The 18,294-nt window shown below is 35.0% G+C and overlaps 1 protein-coding gene across 7 annotated transcripts in view; it reads right to left on the bottom strand.

Moving 5' to 3' along the window:
• LOC143233806 (poly(ADP-ribose) glycohydrolase-like) overlaps window positions 1–8,103 on the bottom strand; it is a 112,198-nt gene extending 104,095 nt beyond the window's left edge. The window contains exons 1-3 of one of the 7 annotated variants that reach the window (XM_076470499.1): window positions 8,088–8,103; window positions 7,797–7,867; window positions 6,098–6,246 (exon numbers count right to left, since the gene is read on the bottom strand). In XM_076470499.1, the coding sequence (XP_076326614.1) occupies window positions 6,098–6,242 (145 nt within the window). In that variant the 5' untranslated portion in view covers window positions 6,243–6,246; window positions 7,797–7,867; window positions 8,088–8,103. Of the gene's footprint in view, window positions 1–6,097; window positions 6,247–6,859; window positions 7,080–7,228; window positions 7,619–7,796; window positions 7,868–8,087 lie in introns of those variants that run through there. The other 6 variants (XM_076470500.1, XM_076470495.1, XM_076470498.1 and 3 more) reach the window with 6 other exon arrangements.
• Window positions 8,104–18,294: the final 10,191 nt, after the last annotated feature.

Genomic DNA, 18,294 nt, shown 5'->3' with positions numbered 1-18,294 from the left:
TGCCACTACTATACAAAACCAATTGATTTCCTTCTAGGAATCATCCAAATACCTTCTTCAAAAGGTCATGAGAAGGCAGTTAGCTTTTACAACCTTCTTGAATATTATGATATTACAGATCAGGGTCATGGCAGTTTGTTGCAACACCTCTTTATCCAACACTGGTCAGTACAATGGAGCAATTGCCAACCTGATAAGAATTTTAGAAAAACCTTTAGCACAGCTCATGTGCTGTCATGACGTTTATAAGGTACACATTTCCCATGTGATGGAGGGTTTAACAGGGAAAAATACTGAAGGCCCAAGGAGGAAAACGTCTCAAGTTTTGAAACAAACTTGGACTGAAATATGTCATGATGTAAATAAGATGGAAAAATGTTATCAAGTTTCCTTGGCACTTGATTCAAACTGGTTCTCAGATGTTTGAGCTAGCACAAAAAAGTCTAAGATTTTGTAACCATGCACTCAGAGTAGACATATTTCAGAGAGTACATTATACGTATCTTCCCAGAGTGTAACGTGTTTCTTGGGAGGAGAAGTGTCTGGTTTTAAATTTTGCCAGCCTGGAGCTTGTCATGAAGCTAAATTTATGGCAGATGCCATCTATATGATTTCAATTTTTATATGATAATAAATGACCTACAACTCCTGTTGTATTTGTATCATGCTGCCATGCCCTGCAGTACCTTAAAAGTTGCATGATCCACTGTTTGGTGATGTGGTAGTGGAAATGCTTGAATGTTTAAGGTGACACACATCATACCTGATTCCTCTGCTGGTTGTCCTTCTCTAGGTGATAAAAACCTTCCATCTGAAGACAGATTAGCTATCTTGCAATTCCCTCCTTAGTATAATGTTCCTAATAAATTTTCTCAGAAAAAACCTAATCCTAAAAAGAATTCAAATAGAGTCAGGTACTAAAACTGTCTGATCTATTTTTCACCCGCATCTATCTTCTTATTCATCATTTTGGAATTAAAAGGAGTCAACCAGAAACTTGGGAAGCTGGAGGCAAATGAACATTTGAAAATGAAAAATGTGAAAAACTTTGTGTAGAAGTTAAAACAGCTTAAAGTAACAAACCACTCTGCTGAAATATATATTAAACAAGTTCAGGATTATATAATAGCAGCCCCTAATGAGGAAAAAAAAGGCAAAATGTTTTCCATGTGGCTGAGTGTCAAAGGCAGCTTTTCAACAAAGAGAGATGCAAGAAGGATGTAAAGAATCTTGTCAAAAAGAAAAAAGATTAATTATATTGTTCAAAATTATATTTCTAGTGAGTTTTCTTGTATAGTTTATGATAATTTCTGTATAAAAAATTCAATAAATATTTAAAAAGTTTAAATTATATTTGTCTTATAGATAATTATAGGTGTTAAATTGCTTTTTTCCTTCAATTGTAGTATTACGCAATATGTTCGATATTTCTGAAAATACTTCATTCTGTTCAAATGGTCCCAAAAACATAATATTTTGTCAGTAGTCTCTTTATTCGTCTATAAATGGAAATAAAAAAAAGCACCCACAGCTTAATTAGAATTTTGTGTTATGTAGGACATCCTAATGAGCAGCCACAAATATGACATGGGTAAAGGAAAGAAGATTAGTTAAGGTCAAATGGAGACAGGAAATTTGAGCCTATGAAAAGTTTTACAGTAATATAAGACAGATTTCTAAACCAGAATGAAAAACTAACATCTGAGAATCCATAAACAAAAAATCAGAATAATGGTATGCTTATTCATATTCATGTAGGCATGAGACATGCTGATCCCAATGCAGTAAACAGATCCACACATACTGTTCTCAGAAAAAAAAAGTCAGAGGAAGGAGTGGAATTCAGGAAGGAGAGGAATCATTAGACATAAAGGACATAAACAAAAGATACAATTCCTGAGACTCTGTATCTAGGAAGGCTGAAAACAGTCTGGAAACTTCCACAGCAGGAATTTGGGATTTTATGACAAAGGAAGCAGGAAGAAACAGGCACTCAAAATTGACACCTTCCTGTAATAGTTCTCAAGAAAAAGGAAAATTTGGTATGTCATCAGCAGACAAAGCAGGTCACATAATGGACCTTAACTTATAACATTGTAAAAACCAATACCTCTCTAGCAGAAAGTGTGAAGCCTAACCAACTGTAGGTTGTAGTGAAGTGGTTGTATGAACAAGAGTAGTTGCTGCTGTGAACCAAAATTTGGAAATTAAAATAATACTGAAAGTGGACAATGAAATGTCAACGTACAGTGTCGAGTTTCACTGTAGAAACAAATAAAAATTGTTAAAAAAAACTAGAAACACTTAGAAAGTTGTTTCACAAATTAAATCATTAATACAAAGTACAAAGCAAATAAAAGTGAATCTTGAAATGTCTGTACTCTACTGTACCAAATCAAAAAGTGAAGAATGGGTTCTACAGTATAGAGGGCCCATCTGTGACTGGAGAGTGTCTGGCACTCTTATCATTGGAGCGATATTGCATTATTTGCATGCTCCAATGGAGTTGTACTACACCAGACACGTGGAGAAGGTGAGAGTATCAAGGCTAGTGATGAGCAAAAAAAAATGTGCATATATACAGGGTAACACTGAATAAGAAAACTATTATATAAATGGAGATTACCATTACCAACAAGGGTAAGAGTACCTTTATTTGCCAATACCAAAATGTAAATTAGAAATAATTAATTATCCAATTAGCCAATTTATTTATGTATTCCATTTGATTAAGATGAAAATAAATATATTCAATAGAAATGTAAATCATCAAAATATTTTGCAGTCACCCACCACACTCATTAAATAACAAACTTAAGTTATTTAATTTGATTATAATTTATCTTATTTCATGAGCATAATTCAAAAGAAACCTCAACTTTACAAACATTGCAAGTCAATGAATCCATACTCTATCTATTAAAAATCCCATAATTTTAAACAAAGAACCAAACAAAATATTTTTATTAAACTTTAAGCAATATCCAGTCATGAGATTTCTGTTTCATACAGTAGGAATATATATATATATATATATTCATGTCTACATAAACTACTTGCACCTCATAATGATAAACGTTCTCCAAACATTACACCCTCACTGCTGTATGAATTACTAATAAAATTTTCTTTGTTACTCATTCAATCCACTGTTAAACTGTATAAGCTTATCTCAAATTATCTGATGTCTTCTCATTGAAGAAAATTCCTGTACCTTTTAAACATAAATATAATTTAATACCCAAGTACTTTTGCTATTCACAAACAAATGGAACTAAAAGGAATGTTTACTGAAACTATAAAAACTCTTAAACCTATATTTTAATCTACTATTATGTATTAGTCTAATTCTTACTCTATCCAATCATATTTAAACTTTTTTTAAGATGCTTTCAACACTGTGTTTCATAAGTAAATGATAAAATTACAGACTTAAAATATATAGCTTAAATCATGAATATTATGTCTGTGGATCAAACCATTTGATATGTCACTAAAATAAAATTGCAACAAAAGCCAGTACAAAAACTCAAACACTGAAAATAAAGAAGTGAATAATATATTCTAAGGTTAACAAGTTATTAGCAAAAATATGTTATTTTTGGAATGGGTAGAAAACAAACTTTTGTTCCCTTCATGAATTGAGCTATACAAGTGTCAGAAAATCAGAAAATATTACTTTAAAATATTTTAAAGCTAAAACTGTTGAAGTATAGTTAATATCTAAACTTTACTTTTAAATATGTGTTTCATAAAGTTTTATCAAATGCTGAGAAAATATGAAAAGCCAGAGGAAATCCTGTCTTCAGACTTCAAGCACAATTTATAATTAACTTACTTTTAGAAACAAAGATTTACTTACCTATCAATCACTTGTTGCAATAATACTCTATAACCTTCCAGACTTATTATTCCAGATTATTCAATATTGTATTGTCCTTTTAAGCACATTTATCACAGGGGATGTAAGTGTCATATTTATAACTGTGCAGCTACTCAAACACTTTGTAACCAACAAAGGGAAACTGATCATTAGGCAAACAAGTACTTAGCCATGGTAAAAGTCTAGTATTATTTTCATGTTTTCAACTAGCTAAGATCTGAAGCAAAACAAAATAAAAATTAGAACAATATTCATTTCTTATGTATATTAGTATGTTCAACAGTTACAGTGTTATCTTACAAAGTAATAAGGGAATAAATATGAAACAAAGTAGAAAGTCTATTAAAAAATATTATGTTAATGTGTAACAAAGTTTTTCTCCACACTAGTTACAGTATTTTGTTTTTGATGATGATGGTATGACACCAGTTAAATTTTTAAAGGTTAACTGTGTAATACTTAACCAAATTTTCAGCAATTCTTTATGTAAAACAAAACTTCCTCTATAATAGTAAAGTATTTTGAATTAATCAAATTCAATCCTATGGTACTAAAATAACCCCTGATTGTAACCCACATATTTAACTTCTTCATTCCAAGCAGACTACTATTCTGTATGTAGCCAGTACCAGTTTTCAAAATTATTTCCCTTCAATAACCTTCAACTTAGAAATTAAAATAATTCTTATCAATATTCTCTGAATGTAACCAAGTTTCATATTAATTTCCATTATATCATAGCACTCCATTTTAACTACAGCTTTAAACTCTTTCATTTTGTTCTTCATACTCATTAAAATAACAGCAACTGAGCTTATTCCTTAATATACTATATTTATCTTAAAAGTTGATAAGGTATTATTTTAATTAAAACAATTAGATTTCTAATGTTCTAAGTCTTCTATTTTTAAGCTTCTCATTACCCTAGCTATCCTATCATATCCTTTATTCCCAATTTTCCAAGCTTCCTCACCATTATTCAAATTATTTTAAACTATAATAAACATCTTTACACATTCTCTTGTCATCTTACCACCTAGCATGCTTAAATGGAGCCAATCTCTGTCATAATATTCACCCTTAGCCTGAAAACTATCTATTCCACTGGTCTAACCAACTCATCCATTGTTCTAACTATAGCCCTGATAATCTTTAAGTAATTCATTTCCTCATGTAGCTCAGTCAAGTAAATGGAGTAAAAGTCTACTTCTAATCTTAAATATCTGGTTGGATCTCTAACTACTGAGTACAGAAAGCTATCCTTAAACAATCACTCCTTCTATTTGGCTAATAAGTACAGGGTATTCGGAAAGTCACTGTGCACTTGTATATTTATTAACAGACATGTTTCAATATAGAATACAGGAGGTAAATATAAATGACAATTATAAACAATGTTGAAAGTGACCCCCATTGGCATCAATACAGGCTTGGATCGTTCTTATTTTGTTTCTAAACACTGCTATCAGTTGCTGGCTTGAAATAGACTGAATGAATGCTGTTATCGCTGATTTCAAAACTGCACAGTAACTTTCCAAACACCCTGTATATATCAGTATCTCTGAAACTTACTAGCCCTTAAACATAAATACTATCAGAAACTGCTTTATAGGTTATACTTTGATCAAAGCTCCTTTTTATCATGTACTTTTGACTTCACTTTAAAATTATTTTGCAATATCCTTTTGCTAGTAAATATATGATGGATCTATTGTGTTTTAAATGTTACAACTCTGATTACACATAAAGCCTTCAAAATTTTATTGCAATTTATCCATAACAAAAATTACAAGTGTTTTGTGTAATGGCAGTATAGCAATAAAAAAAAAGGTTTTTCGCCTTTAAATGTATGTGCTGTGGATAAATACTCTATATAATACCATAGTGCTTTATGCCTCCTAAAACTGTTTGCTTACCATTTTATCAGAACAATGCTCTTAAATAACTGTGCAGTCAAACATAAAATGATCGGATTAAAAACATTTGTGTGAATTAACAGAGTTTAGAAACTTGTATTATACTAAAATCACCTCATCAAATATAACAAAAACATTCTATTGAAATATATACACTTCACATGATGAAGTAAAAATCAATACATGAACCTGTAAATCACCATGGTTAAGTGATAAGTATTAACAAATTTTTTTAAAGTAATGGTATTTGTCAACTATAAGGTATATAAATGGTGTTTGATATACTGAAGTTACTCACAATTCTTTTTTTTCTTGTTTGTTGACAAGAATTCATTAATGTTCATTTGACGTAGACGTTTCTTGGTTGATGGAACAGACCTATATAAGTCTGATTTTCTGTTTTTCTGATCAAAGCTAGTTGATGCTGGCTTTTTACCACTCATACCCCTTTAGAAAATAATTTTAGGTATTATTATACAGAATTACACAATTTTTTGAATAATAAATAAATTACTAAAAATCAATCACATATTATTTGGTAGATTTTAGAGCATTTTGGAACCTTTTTAATTGGATCATTGACTAAAAATCTTTATAATATAGTTCCAGAATTAGAGGGTTTGGTTGAAGTAACATGTTAAATAACATAACATTTTGGGACAACATGGAACCTACTGGTCCATCATGGTTGTTCCACACTCTTATCTGAATTACCTAGAAAACAAAATAAAAACTTAAAACCAGACCTTATCAAGCTTTTTCTTAAGTTCATTCAAATTTACTGCCTCTACTACATGTGAAAGTAACCTATTCCAAAGGCCAACCACCATGTTAGAAAAATAAAACTATTGTAACTGAAGATGATGCTGACTCTGCCAAAATTTATACTTCGGTCCCCTAGTCTTACTATTCTCACTGTTAAATATAAAAACAATACACCAACACTATCAATTCCCTTTACAATCTTAAGCACCCCAATCATAACCCCCCAACTCTTTTTTCAAAACTATTTGCAAAATTTCAGCCTCTCCTCATATGACTACCCCTCCATCCCACATACCATTCTAGAAACCCTTCTCTGAATTCTTTCTAATAATTTGATGACCTTTCTAAGGTAAAGAGCCCAAGACTGAACACAATATTCCAAATGTAGTCTAACCAGTGACCTGTAATACAAAATTATAAGATATAACATGTTACTAGAACTACTAAATCTTAAAAGGATTATGCATATCATACTCTAAAATATTTTAAGTATAGTTAATGGAAGGAAAAAAAAAGAATTGAAGAGTTATTTATTATGATGAAAATACATTTTCGTCATTATGTTAGTTAAATAGTTAACACAATCCATTTCTAAATAGATTAATAGAGGAAACAAATTACTAATAAATAAAAAGTAAAACTTTTAAAGGTATTTTATAATTACTTTTTGGCATTTTAACGTAAGCACTCTAATCCGCACAAAATCAGTGTATTTTAATTTGTAACATCAACAGTTGTAAGATAAACTAATATTGTTTATGAAATTGTAAATACTAAAGAGAAGGCTTTTGAAGCAGTGCATTGTCTGTTTAAATAATAACTAAAATGTTAGTCGCCAAAACTTTCACTACATCCTATCTAATTTTTGTTTTAAATTCTAGTTATTTAATTCACCGATAATTTATTACACAACAAAAATACATACACACACCACAATCAAAATACATTAATTTTTTCTACGAGTACGTATTCACTTATACTACACGTTTCAACAGAGAAGTTCTATGAAATGAGTTTTCCAGATGTCACTCTCAAAGTTTACGTTTTAAGATATTCGTAAATCATTTCAATTATTAAATAAAGTCAAAAGTATATCCAAATAGAATTTTTAAAAAACGAAAACAAGTTTTGAAACACTTTAAGAGCGGTTAAATCACCCATGATGTGATACTTATAACTTTGTAAAATTTACGTTATAAAAACAAAATTATATATTTTAAATATCAGCTTACTCAGTCAAGAACCCAGGAGGATCAGAGTCAAGTCTAAGGACTTACAACGTTAACATCCGGCCTTCGATTCCCTGCAGTACAAGCAACAGATATTTCAAATGAATAATTCTACAATTTAGTTATTTTTTCAGAATGTTATACGTAATTATCTGAAATAAAAAGATAAGTGAATAAATTTTAAAAATAGAATTTGATTTTTAGAAAGGAATCTCATAAAGAACGCGAATATTTAAGATTTCATTAAACAAAAAGATGTCGAAAATATTTGAATTTTATGAAAAGAACACTCACTACTTCAGAATTTCGAACCCCTAAGATTTGGCTTTTGAGAGATAACTGTGGCCTAATGGTTAGCAGAGTGTGAATCTACAGATTTATCTTGACGTCCTCTTACCGCGAAAATTAAAATAAAATATAATTTGCACTTGGTACATTCAGGAAGTGTGCACTACAAAGGTGACGTTTAAACCCCAATATTTTGAAGAAAAAAAGGTAATCGAAGTGAAGAATTAGCAGTGGGTGATCTAGTCCAACTATCTTAGCTCTTGAAAATTATCGCAACTTTTATCAGTGCATTGTTCCATGGCTAAATAATTTATGCAGATTTCAATGTTAATATAAATGAAGAAACACTTAAAAATAAGGTAAAATTCTTTGCTTCTGAAACTGCAGAATTCAGGTGCACAGATTATTGTGAACACAAATTAGGCAGGAGAAAGTCTACCACAGCAATACCAGAACAACTTGAGATGAACGGTGCAATAATAAAATCTCAAAAGCCACCTTCTAAGTTTATTGAAGCAGTAAACCCAAACTGCGTGCTGCGGATATGAATTTAACAGTTCAGATTAAGACAGTGAACATATCCTAGGTTACTTGCTGTGTGCCTAACAATAAAAACAAGTGTTTCATTGTTTATAACCATCTGCTATCAAAATCAGACCATTACGAAACAAACTTTTCCCAAAGACCACAGGAGTTAGTATCTTGGTAATTATGAACTAAAAGAGATTCTGGTGGAAAGTAATGTTTATGGGCAAGCAACAGCAAAATTTTATCATAAAGGTAAATGACAAAAATCGAGTCATACGTACTCATAAGCTGACATCTGTAGCACTATTACGACTTCTTTAACTGTTTTCTAAATGGATGAAGGACTGACAGTGTAATTTCTTTCAGAAAGGGTGAGCTGGCATAAAGCAGGGCTGATCACCTCAGTAATGGTGACACTAAGATTGGTGTAGCATGTTACCAGGAATTTGAAAAATTTTGGCCTTTTGACGATGTATAAAAATTGGAACAAAAATACACCAAACATTTCGTACTAGAGATAATTCTTGAGGATTTAATACTTTTGAAAGTCACTGGAGCAGTGCAATATGAAGGCTAGTATTCTAGAAGATGATGCTATATTCACGAGACACTTAAATGAAAATAAATATTCTTCACCTCACAAACGACAGCATTTTAGTATATAAACTTTTCTAAACAAACACCAGATATTCAACTCTTGTCAGGCAGTGAAAGCCTGTTACAGTACTTCCAGGAATACTTAATGATTTGTTGTGTATGACCACATTCATTTCTTTAGGTGGTATGCTGTGTTCATTGTAGATATGAAATAGCTGTAGCATGCAACTCCAGAAATTTACTCTGGCTTTTTAGTAGGCAACCTTGTGGCAAAGTACCTCAATCGTAGTTTCATTTGGATGCCCTTTGAATTTTGTCTTGAACATATAAATAAGACAGGTAAAGTTACAAGAGAACTAATGAGTATTACAAAAAATGAAAAAAACAGAAAAAGATGGCCTATTAGGTACTACAAACGTGCATCCTTGTTCAAGAATACTAAATTTCTTATTGTGTTCATGCATGAAGAGGTGATGATAATGATAATAATTTGCTAGCAAATATTATCTGTCATCATAAATGAAGCACAACCATTAAGATATTTTTGTCAAATGAGAAGCATTTCAATGTTATTATGATTTTCAACAAGATTATCCACAAGCTGAATACTGCCAAGAATTGTAAAAGACGTTAGCTGTTGTTTTTTTTTGTTGTTTTTGGAATTTCGCACAAAGCTACTCGAGGGCTATCTGTGCTAGCCGTCCCTAATTTAGCAGTGTAAGACCAGAGGGAAGGCAGCTAGTCATCACCACCCACCGCCAACTCTTGGGCTACTCTTTTACTAACGAATAGTGGGATTGACCGTCACATTATAACGCCCCCACGGCTGGGAGGGCGAGCATGTTTGGCACGACTCGGGCGCGAACCCGCGACCCTCAGATTACAAAGCGAACGCCTTAACGCGCTAGGCCATGACAGGCCCAAGACGTTAGCAATTTTTGCCACAGAGAGAGGTACTGCAAGAACCCCGGCTTTTCCTGACAGTCTCAAAACTTAAACATCTAAGACATTCTCAAGTCTCTACGGTGTGATGCAATAGTACAAAACATGAAACACTGGGTTTAAACTCAGATAGGAAAATATTCCACTAAATAATTTCTTATTGAGGAAAGGTGTCAAGTAGACAAAGGTGAGGTCGTGAACGAGATATTTGGATGCACTTGCATACAGCTAATGTCTCTGCGATTGAATACTAAAGACTGACTATAAACTCTTATGATACTGATGTGTTAGTGTTGTTGATAGTATTTGCCCAATATCTTAGTCAGAAAATCTGTTTGAAAGCAAGAACAGTAAATAAACTTCTCTAAATTAAAGTACATGAAATATCTGTGAGAAGAGAAATTCTGAATAGCCTGCTAGCATACAATACAATTACAGGTTGTGACACAACTATTCAGTTCATGAACATTGGGAAGAATGTGTTGAAGGAAACTGTTTCTATAAAACCCTATGGATCAAGAGTAGTAGATGTGCCTGGGCCCGATATTCCATCCTCAGCTGAAGAATTTGTAGATGGTATGAGCAAAACACCCAAAGCAGCTGCATTCATGCTGTTTACTGTTCTAAAAGAAACATCATTATTTCATCTTTAACCAGTAAAGCTTTGATTCTGCATGTCAAACGAGCTTAAAACCAAAACATGATATGGGAGCAGTGTTAAATATCCAATCTGCAACTACCTTTGCCACTGGATTGTGGCTGACTGATGGCGTAGACCAAGCTTCTCCCTAAGGTGCTAACCAAAATATTAGTACAGGTCAATGTCTAGACCTGTACTCTACTTACTAGATTACTTACTATGGATTTAAGCACGCAGGACTATAATACAGCACCAAATGCTCTGCATATTTGAGAAAAGGAAAATGTGTTGGCCTGGTATATACTAATGAGGCCATGAAGCAAGGTGCAAGAATTGATTTGATATTAAGGAAGGTGCAAATGATAGCAATAATGACTAGTTAAAATAACTTGAAGTCATTTAAAATACTATACAAACATTTATATGACATCAGATAAAATGGTTAACTTCTCTTACCCATTGATAAGTAAATTCAGGGCTCAATGCTATTTTAGATTTATTGCTAATTCGAAGAATAGATATGATCGAGATGGTAGGAATTTGGAAACATCTGGATGCAAGTGATCATTGCTCCATTAGGTTCGATGTTTTGCTCAACATGAAGATAAAGAATAATGATATTTGGGTTACAAATGTCAAAAATCAGATTTTAAAGTGATGTGAAAAGAATTATCTGTTATGAAATGTGCAACTGAGTTAGTTAGAAACTCTGATCAGATGTAGAAAAGTGTTAAAATATATATTTAAATGTTCAAGAGTATCCACAAATTGGCTTACAAAAAGTATAAGATAAAAGTAAAGAAAAGAATAATTGTTTGTTTTGGAATTTCGCACAAAGTTACTCCAGGGATAACTCTACTAGCCGTCCCTAATTTGGCAGTGTAAGACTAGAGGGAAGGCAGCTAGTCATCACCACCCACCGCCAACTCTTGGGCTACTCTTTTACCAACGAATAGTGGGATTGACCGTCACATTATAACGCCCCCACGGCTGGGAGGGCGAGCATGTTTGGCACGACTCGGGCGCGAACCCGCGACCCTCAGATTACAAAGCGAACGCCTTAACGCGCTAGGCCATGACAGGCCCAAGACGTTAGCAATTTTTGCCACAGAGAGAGGTACTGCAAGAACCCCGGCTTTTCCTGACAGTCTCAAAACTTAAACATCTAAGACATTCTCAAGTCTCTACGGTGTGATGCAATAGTACAAAACATGAAACACTGGGTTTAAACTCAGATAGGAAAATATTCCACTAAATAATTTCTTATTGAGGAAAGGTGTCAAGTAGACAAAGGTGAGGTCGTGAACGAGATATTTGGATGCACTTGCATACAGCTAATGTCTCTGCGATTGAATACTAAAGACTGACTATAAACTCTTATGATACTGATGTGTTAGTGTTGTTGATAGTATTTGCCCAATATCTTAGTCAGAAAATCTGTTTGAAAGCAAGAACAGTAAATAAACTTCTCTAAATTAAAGTACATGAAATATCTGTGAGAAGAGAAATTCTGAATAGCCTGCTAGCATACAATACAATTACAGGTTGTGACACAACTATTCAGTTCATGAACATTGGGAAGAATGTGTTGAAGGAAACTGTTTCTATAAAACCCTATGGATCAAGAGTAGTAGATGTGCCTGGGCCCGATATTCCATCCTCAGCTGAAGAATTTGTAGATGGTATGAGCAAAACACCCAAAGCAGCTGCATTCATGCTGTTTACTGTTCTAAAAGAAACATCATTATTTCATCTTTAACCAGTAAAGCTTTGATTCTGCATGTCAAACGAGCTTAAAACCAAAACATGATATGGGAGCAGTGTTAAATATCCAATCTGCAACTACCTTTGCCACTGGATTGTGGCTGACTGATGGCGTAGACCAAGCTTCTCCCTAAGGTGCTAACCAAAATATTAGTACAGGTCAATGTCTAGACCTGTACTCTACTTACTAGATTACTTACTATGGATTTAAGCACGCAGGACTATAATACAGCACCAAATGCTCTGCATATTTGAGAAAAGGAAAATGTGTTGGCCTGGTATATACTAATGAGGCCATGAAGCAAGGTGCAAGAATTGATTTGATATTAAGGAAGGTGCAAATGATAGCAATAATGACTAGTTAAAATAACTTGAAGTCATTTAAAATACTATACAAACATTTATATGACATCAGATAAAATGGTTAACTTCTCTTACCCATTGATAAGTAAATTCAGGGCTCAATGCTATTTTAGATTTATTGCTAATTCGAAGAATAGATATGATCGAGATGGTAGGAATTTGGAAACATCTGGATGCAAGTGATCATTGCTCCATTAGGTTCGATGTTTTGCTCAACATGAAGATAAAGAATAATGATATTTGGGTTACAAATGTCAAAAATCAGATTTTAAAGTGATGTGAAAAGAATTATCTGTTATGAAATGTGCAACTGAGTTAGTTAGAAACTCTGATCAGATGTAGAAAAGTGTTAAAATATATATTTAAATGTTCAAGAGTATCCACAAATTGGCTTACAAAAAGTATAAGATAAAAGTAAAGAAAAGAATAATTGTTTGTTTTGGAATTTCGCACAAAGTTACTCCAGGGATAACTCTACTAGCCGTCCCTAATTTGGCAGTGTAAGACTAGAGGGAAGGCAGCTAGTCATCACCACCCACCGCCAACTCTTGGGTTACTCTTTTACCAACGAATAGTGGGATTGACCATCACATTATAACAGTCCCACTGCTAAAAGGGCAAGCATGTTTGACGCGACTGGGATGCGAAACCGCGACCCTCAGATTACGAGTCGCACGCCTTAACACGCTTGACCATGCCGGACCTCAAAAGAATAATAAATTTAATAAATTTATATTGACTAGTATGATAGAAGAGTTTGAAGGTTATAGAATATCATAAAAAAGTTGAAATACGAAATTAGGTAAGTGGTTAATTTAGTGTTTTATGGCACAAAGCAACTATGCTATCTATGCCAAACATCCAGTAAAAAGTAAAAGTAAATTTAGTAAAATTCTTAAAAGGATATTAAGGTAAAACAAAACAAAGTTAAAAAAACATAAATAGCGTGAAACCAATGTTTACATTTAGTCTACAACGTTAAGAGAAAAATTACAGAAATTCAAGCTGTAAAGGACTTTCTGTAGAGTAATTGTAATTATCATAACTCGCCAGGAAGACTAACAGGTAAGTACAAAAACACCGTCAGTGATAACTAAAAAACCTAAAGTTGGCCTTTCCATTCCTAGTTCTGAGTTATTTAACGTTATGGCCATTTTCAAAAAGAAAAATAATAAAAGGATTCTAAAAGACGTATAGCAAAATTATAATAATAACTCGCCAGGATGACTAATGGGTAGTTCAAACAGATAGTTCAAAGAGCAGCGTTAGTCACCCGATGTTGCCCATTCCAGTCCTGGTTTCGAGTTATTTAATGTTACCGCCAGTTTTTAATTTCAAATCAAACTAGATGAACTATGTTTTTTAAAAAAAAGAGCCACATTAAAAAGGTGTAATGTATATATTAAATAAAACTTAAATGGTATTAAAAAATTAATGGCCTTTCAAAAACTAAAAACATTACCAAGGTGGACAGTGTCACCATCACCAATAACGCTGTGTGACGTTATGGACAAACCTCGGGACAAAACATGTTTAAAATGGTGCCGTCGTTGAGAATCATAACGACGGCAAGAAAGTAAAATGTGGTTTATTGTGACCTGAGTGTTACATAAACTACACATTGGTACATCAGTTCCAGATAAAAGAAAACGATGAGTTAAAAAACTGTGACCAATGCATAGTCTAGTTAGAACAACTTCCTCTTTCCGATTCTTACGGAAGCAAGACGGCCAAAGTCCAATGTAGAGTTTCAGTTGAAAAAGCTTGTTTTCGCGTTGTTCACTCCAAGTCGATTGCTAGCTGGCACGGAACCGAGCCTTGAATACAGGATCATAGTACATATGATCAGCGGTGATAGTGCCAGAGCAGATAGACTTAGCTGCGGTGTCGGCAAGCTCGTTTCCACGAATACCAACGTGGCCTGGTATCCAGAAAAACTGGATAGAAGTAGATGTTAAAGAGAAATGGGCCAGTCGGTTCTGAATATCGGCGAGAACAGGGTGTGAAATAAAGTGAAAAGATTCCAGGGCCAGTAGAGAACTAAGCGAGTCGGTATAAATAGTGCAGTTTCAGTACTGTTTAGCTTCTATGTAATCCAGGGCAAAAGAAATAGCATACAGTTCAGCAGTAAACACAAAAGCTGCAGAGGGAATTCTGCGTGCAACCACTGAACCACAACAAACCATAGCAGAGCCCACAGAGTTACCTGATTTCGAACCATCTGTATAAATAAGAATGGAAAGATGGTTCGAAAGATGTTCAGCAAATAGCAGACAGTATTTCCAATCAAGAGTGTCTACTTTCTTAGATGACGTAAAGATAGGTCACATTTGGGGACTGTAGGAAGCCATGGTGAGATGGGCTGGCCAGTGGACACAGCAATGTCATCCAAGGACAGACCCAATTCATCCAACTGCTCCTGAATATGAAGACCAAAAGGAAGGAAAACACAACCCCAGGTGGGATGCTTTGGTAAGGAACGAAGTTTCGAAGCATATAGTAAAAACAGTTGCAAAAGGCAGAGGTGCAAAGAAGGTTCATGAGACTCTATGTATAAGCTCTTAACTGGGAAGTGTGGAAAGCCCCAGTGCAGAGCCAAAGTCCTTGATGATGAATAGGGTCCTAGCATCTTTAAAGCCGATGGTTTCGATCGAATAAGAGCACGATATATCTCTAGAATAGAACGTCGATCCGCTCCCAAAGTGGTGGAAGAGAGGACACGAAGGATGTTCAGTGCTCTTGTACATTTGACCCGTAGCTGCTTGATGCGTAGAATAAATGTCAGCTTTAGGTCAAAGATAAGCCCCAAGAACTTTGTCTCAGTGACTACAGGCAACACAACTTCATAGATACGGAGATCAGAATCAGAGTGAATACCTCATTGGCGGCAAAAGTGCATGCAAACGGTTTTAGAAAGAGAGAAGTTAAAGCCGTTTGCTGTGGTCCACTTCAATAAACGACTGAGGGCAGTCTGTAGCTGCCGCTCAATATACCTCATGTTCGTCGACATAAAGCTCGTTTGCAACGGTGAGAGAGAGTTGTTCAGTGATGACATTAATTTACATACTGAAAAGTGTGACATTCAGAACACAGCCCTAAGGGACTCCAAGTTCCTGTAGAAAAGAACTAGCAAGTGTCGAACCCACACGACTTGGAACCTCCTGTCTATTAAAAAAATTAATAAAAATGGGCAAATGACCACGTAGCCCATATATATGGAGGTTTCGCAAAATGCCATACCTCCATGTTGTATCATAAGCCTTTTCAATGTCAGAGAATATTGCTACAAGTTGTTGTCGTTTGAGAAAGGCTTCTCTGATTGACGTTTCAAGTCGAATTAGGTGGTCCATGGTAGAGCGCTGTCGTCGGAACCCACACTGGGTGGGCGAGAGGAGATTGTTTGATTCGAGGAACCAAACAAGACGAGCATTAACCATACTCTAAGGTCTTACAGATACAGCTCATCAAAGCAATTGGACGGTAGTTGCAAGGAAACTTGGGATCCTCCCCAGGCTTAGAGAAAGGTAGGACAATAGCCTGGAGCCAAGCATCAGAAAAAATCTGGTCTCCTGCCAGATATGGTTTAAAACAATCAAAAGAATAGCCAGAGAAGCAGGAGATAGATGGCACAACATTTCATAGTGCACATCATCAGGTACAACCGATGTACTTCCAGACCAATAAAGGGCCAGTTTGAGTTCCACCAGTGTAAAGGGACGATTATAGTCATAGAGAAAATCAGCTTGAAACGAAAGAGGTGATTGCTCTGCTTGAGGTTTGATGGTAAGAAGGTGGAAGAAGAAGCAGAAGTGCTAGATACCTGGCAAAAGCTTTCACCTAGAATATCAGCTACTTTCTGGTCATCAGAGAGCAAGATCGAGATGGTGACAGAATTATTTTGCCCACTGACCTTTCGAATCTTGTTCTATATGACTTTGGAATTGGTGGTAGAAGATATGCTGGTTGTGAACTTAATCCAAAATTCCTTCTGGCTTTGACGTCTTACCCACCGAGCATGTGCATAGGCCCACTTGGAAGTGATGCGGTTCAAGAGTGTAGAATATCTATGAAAAGTATCTCAGGCCCGTTGTTGAGCCTTCCGTGCCATGTGGCATGCAGGATTCCACCATGGACAAGGATACAGTGGATAACGTGTCGAGGTTTTAGAAACACATTGAGCAACTGCTTGTACAATACAGTCAGTTACTGCTTCCACACAGTCATCTGTTGATGAATTACAGATGATGGCAAGATGAAGTTCTGTGAGAGTAGTGAAAGAGGGCCAGTTTGCCTGACCCAGCTTCCACTGGGGCGGCCAGTCTCTTTCAAGATTATGGGAAAATGATCACTGCCTCGTGGATTATTGTCAACCCTCCATGACAAATGGGAGAATAATGAAGGGGAGCAAATTGAGAGATCAATTGCAGTAAAGGACTGAATAGGTGCATGGAAATAAGTAGAAGAACCAGTATTGAAAAGAGAAAGTTTGTTATCAGAGAGCATATGCTCTACAGAGCAACCCTTGTTATCAATATCAGCACTTTCCTAGGGAGTATGATGTCCATTAAAGTCCCCCAGGATGAAAAAGGGAGACAGCAATTGTTCAATGAGAGCATCAAGGTTTGATTGATCATATGTCTCTCCAGGCGACAGATGGAGAGAACAAACAGTGATGGTATGACCTAAAAAAACATGGATGGCTACGGCCTCCAAGGGTGTGTCGAGTAGCAAAAACAGGATGGGCACATGCTGATCAACCAACAGTGCCACTCCTACATCCACTCGTCCATCACATAGCCTGTTGTTTCTGTACAAATAAAACCGCCGAAATGTGTCTGTATCGACAGGTTTCAGAAATGTTTCCTGTAAGGAAAGGCATACAAGATTGTAGGAAGCAATCAATGTTTTGATGTCATCCAGATTAGAACGTAAACCTCGACAGTTCCATTGTAAAAGGGTGGCCATTTGTATTTACGTGTAGGCGAATTGGGTGGAGAACCCTTTTGTTTACGATTACGTCTTTTTTCCTTACTGTCCTTATTCGAGGGAGGTCTATCAATTTCCATGGATCCTGCCCTGGGTCGATTGGGCAGGTCTTTGCTGTTGGAAGGTGACTCCAGTGACTGAGGACAAGAAATAATGATTGTTTTGTATCTTGGGGTAGAAGAAGAAGATGTATCCGAGGAAATGCCTGTACCTGGAACTAAAGGATGTGGATCGTGGGGATTGTTGGGATGTATGTAAGGGACAGAGATGGGTGTTGAAGTTGATTCATCAACTGTTTTAACCATGGAGGTCAAAATACTTTTTATATGGTTTGAAAAATTGTTTTGGAGGCAGAGAGAGATCCGTCTGCACTCCTACTGTAGTTGTGGAACG

This window comes from Tachypleus tridentatus, chromosome 12 (genome assembly GCF_004210375.1).
Source record: "Tachypleus tridentatus isolate NWPU-2018 chromosome 12, ASM421037v1, whole genome shotgun sequence".
Lineage (NCBI taxonomy): Eukaryota > Metazoa > Arthropoda > Merostomata > Xiphosura > Limulidae > Tachypleus > Tachypleus tridentatus.
The sequence above is the reverse complement of the archived record's forward strand: the minus strand, read 5'-3'. Positions and strand labels throughout refer to the sequence as shown.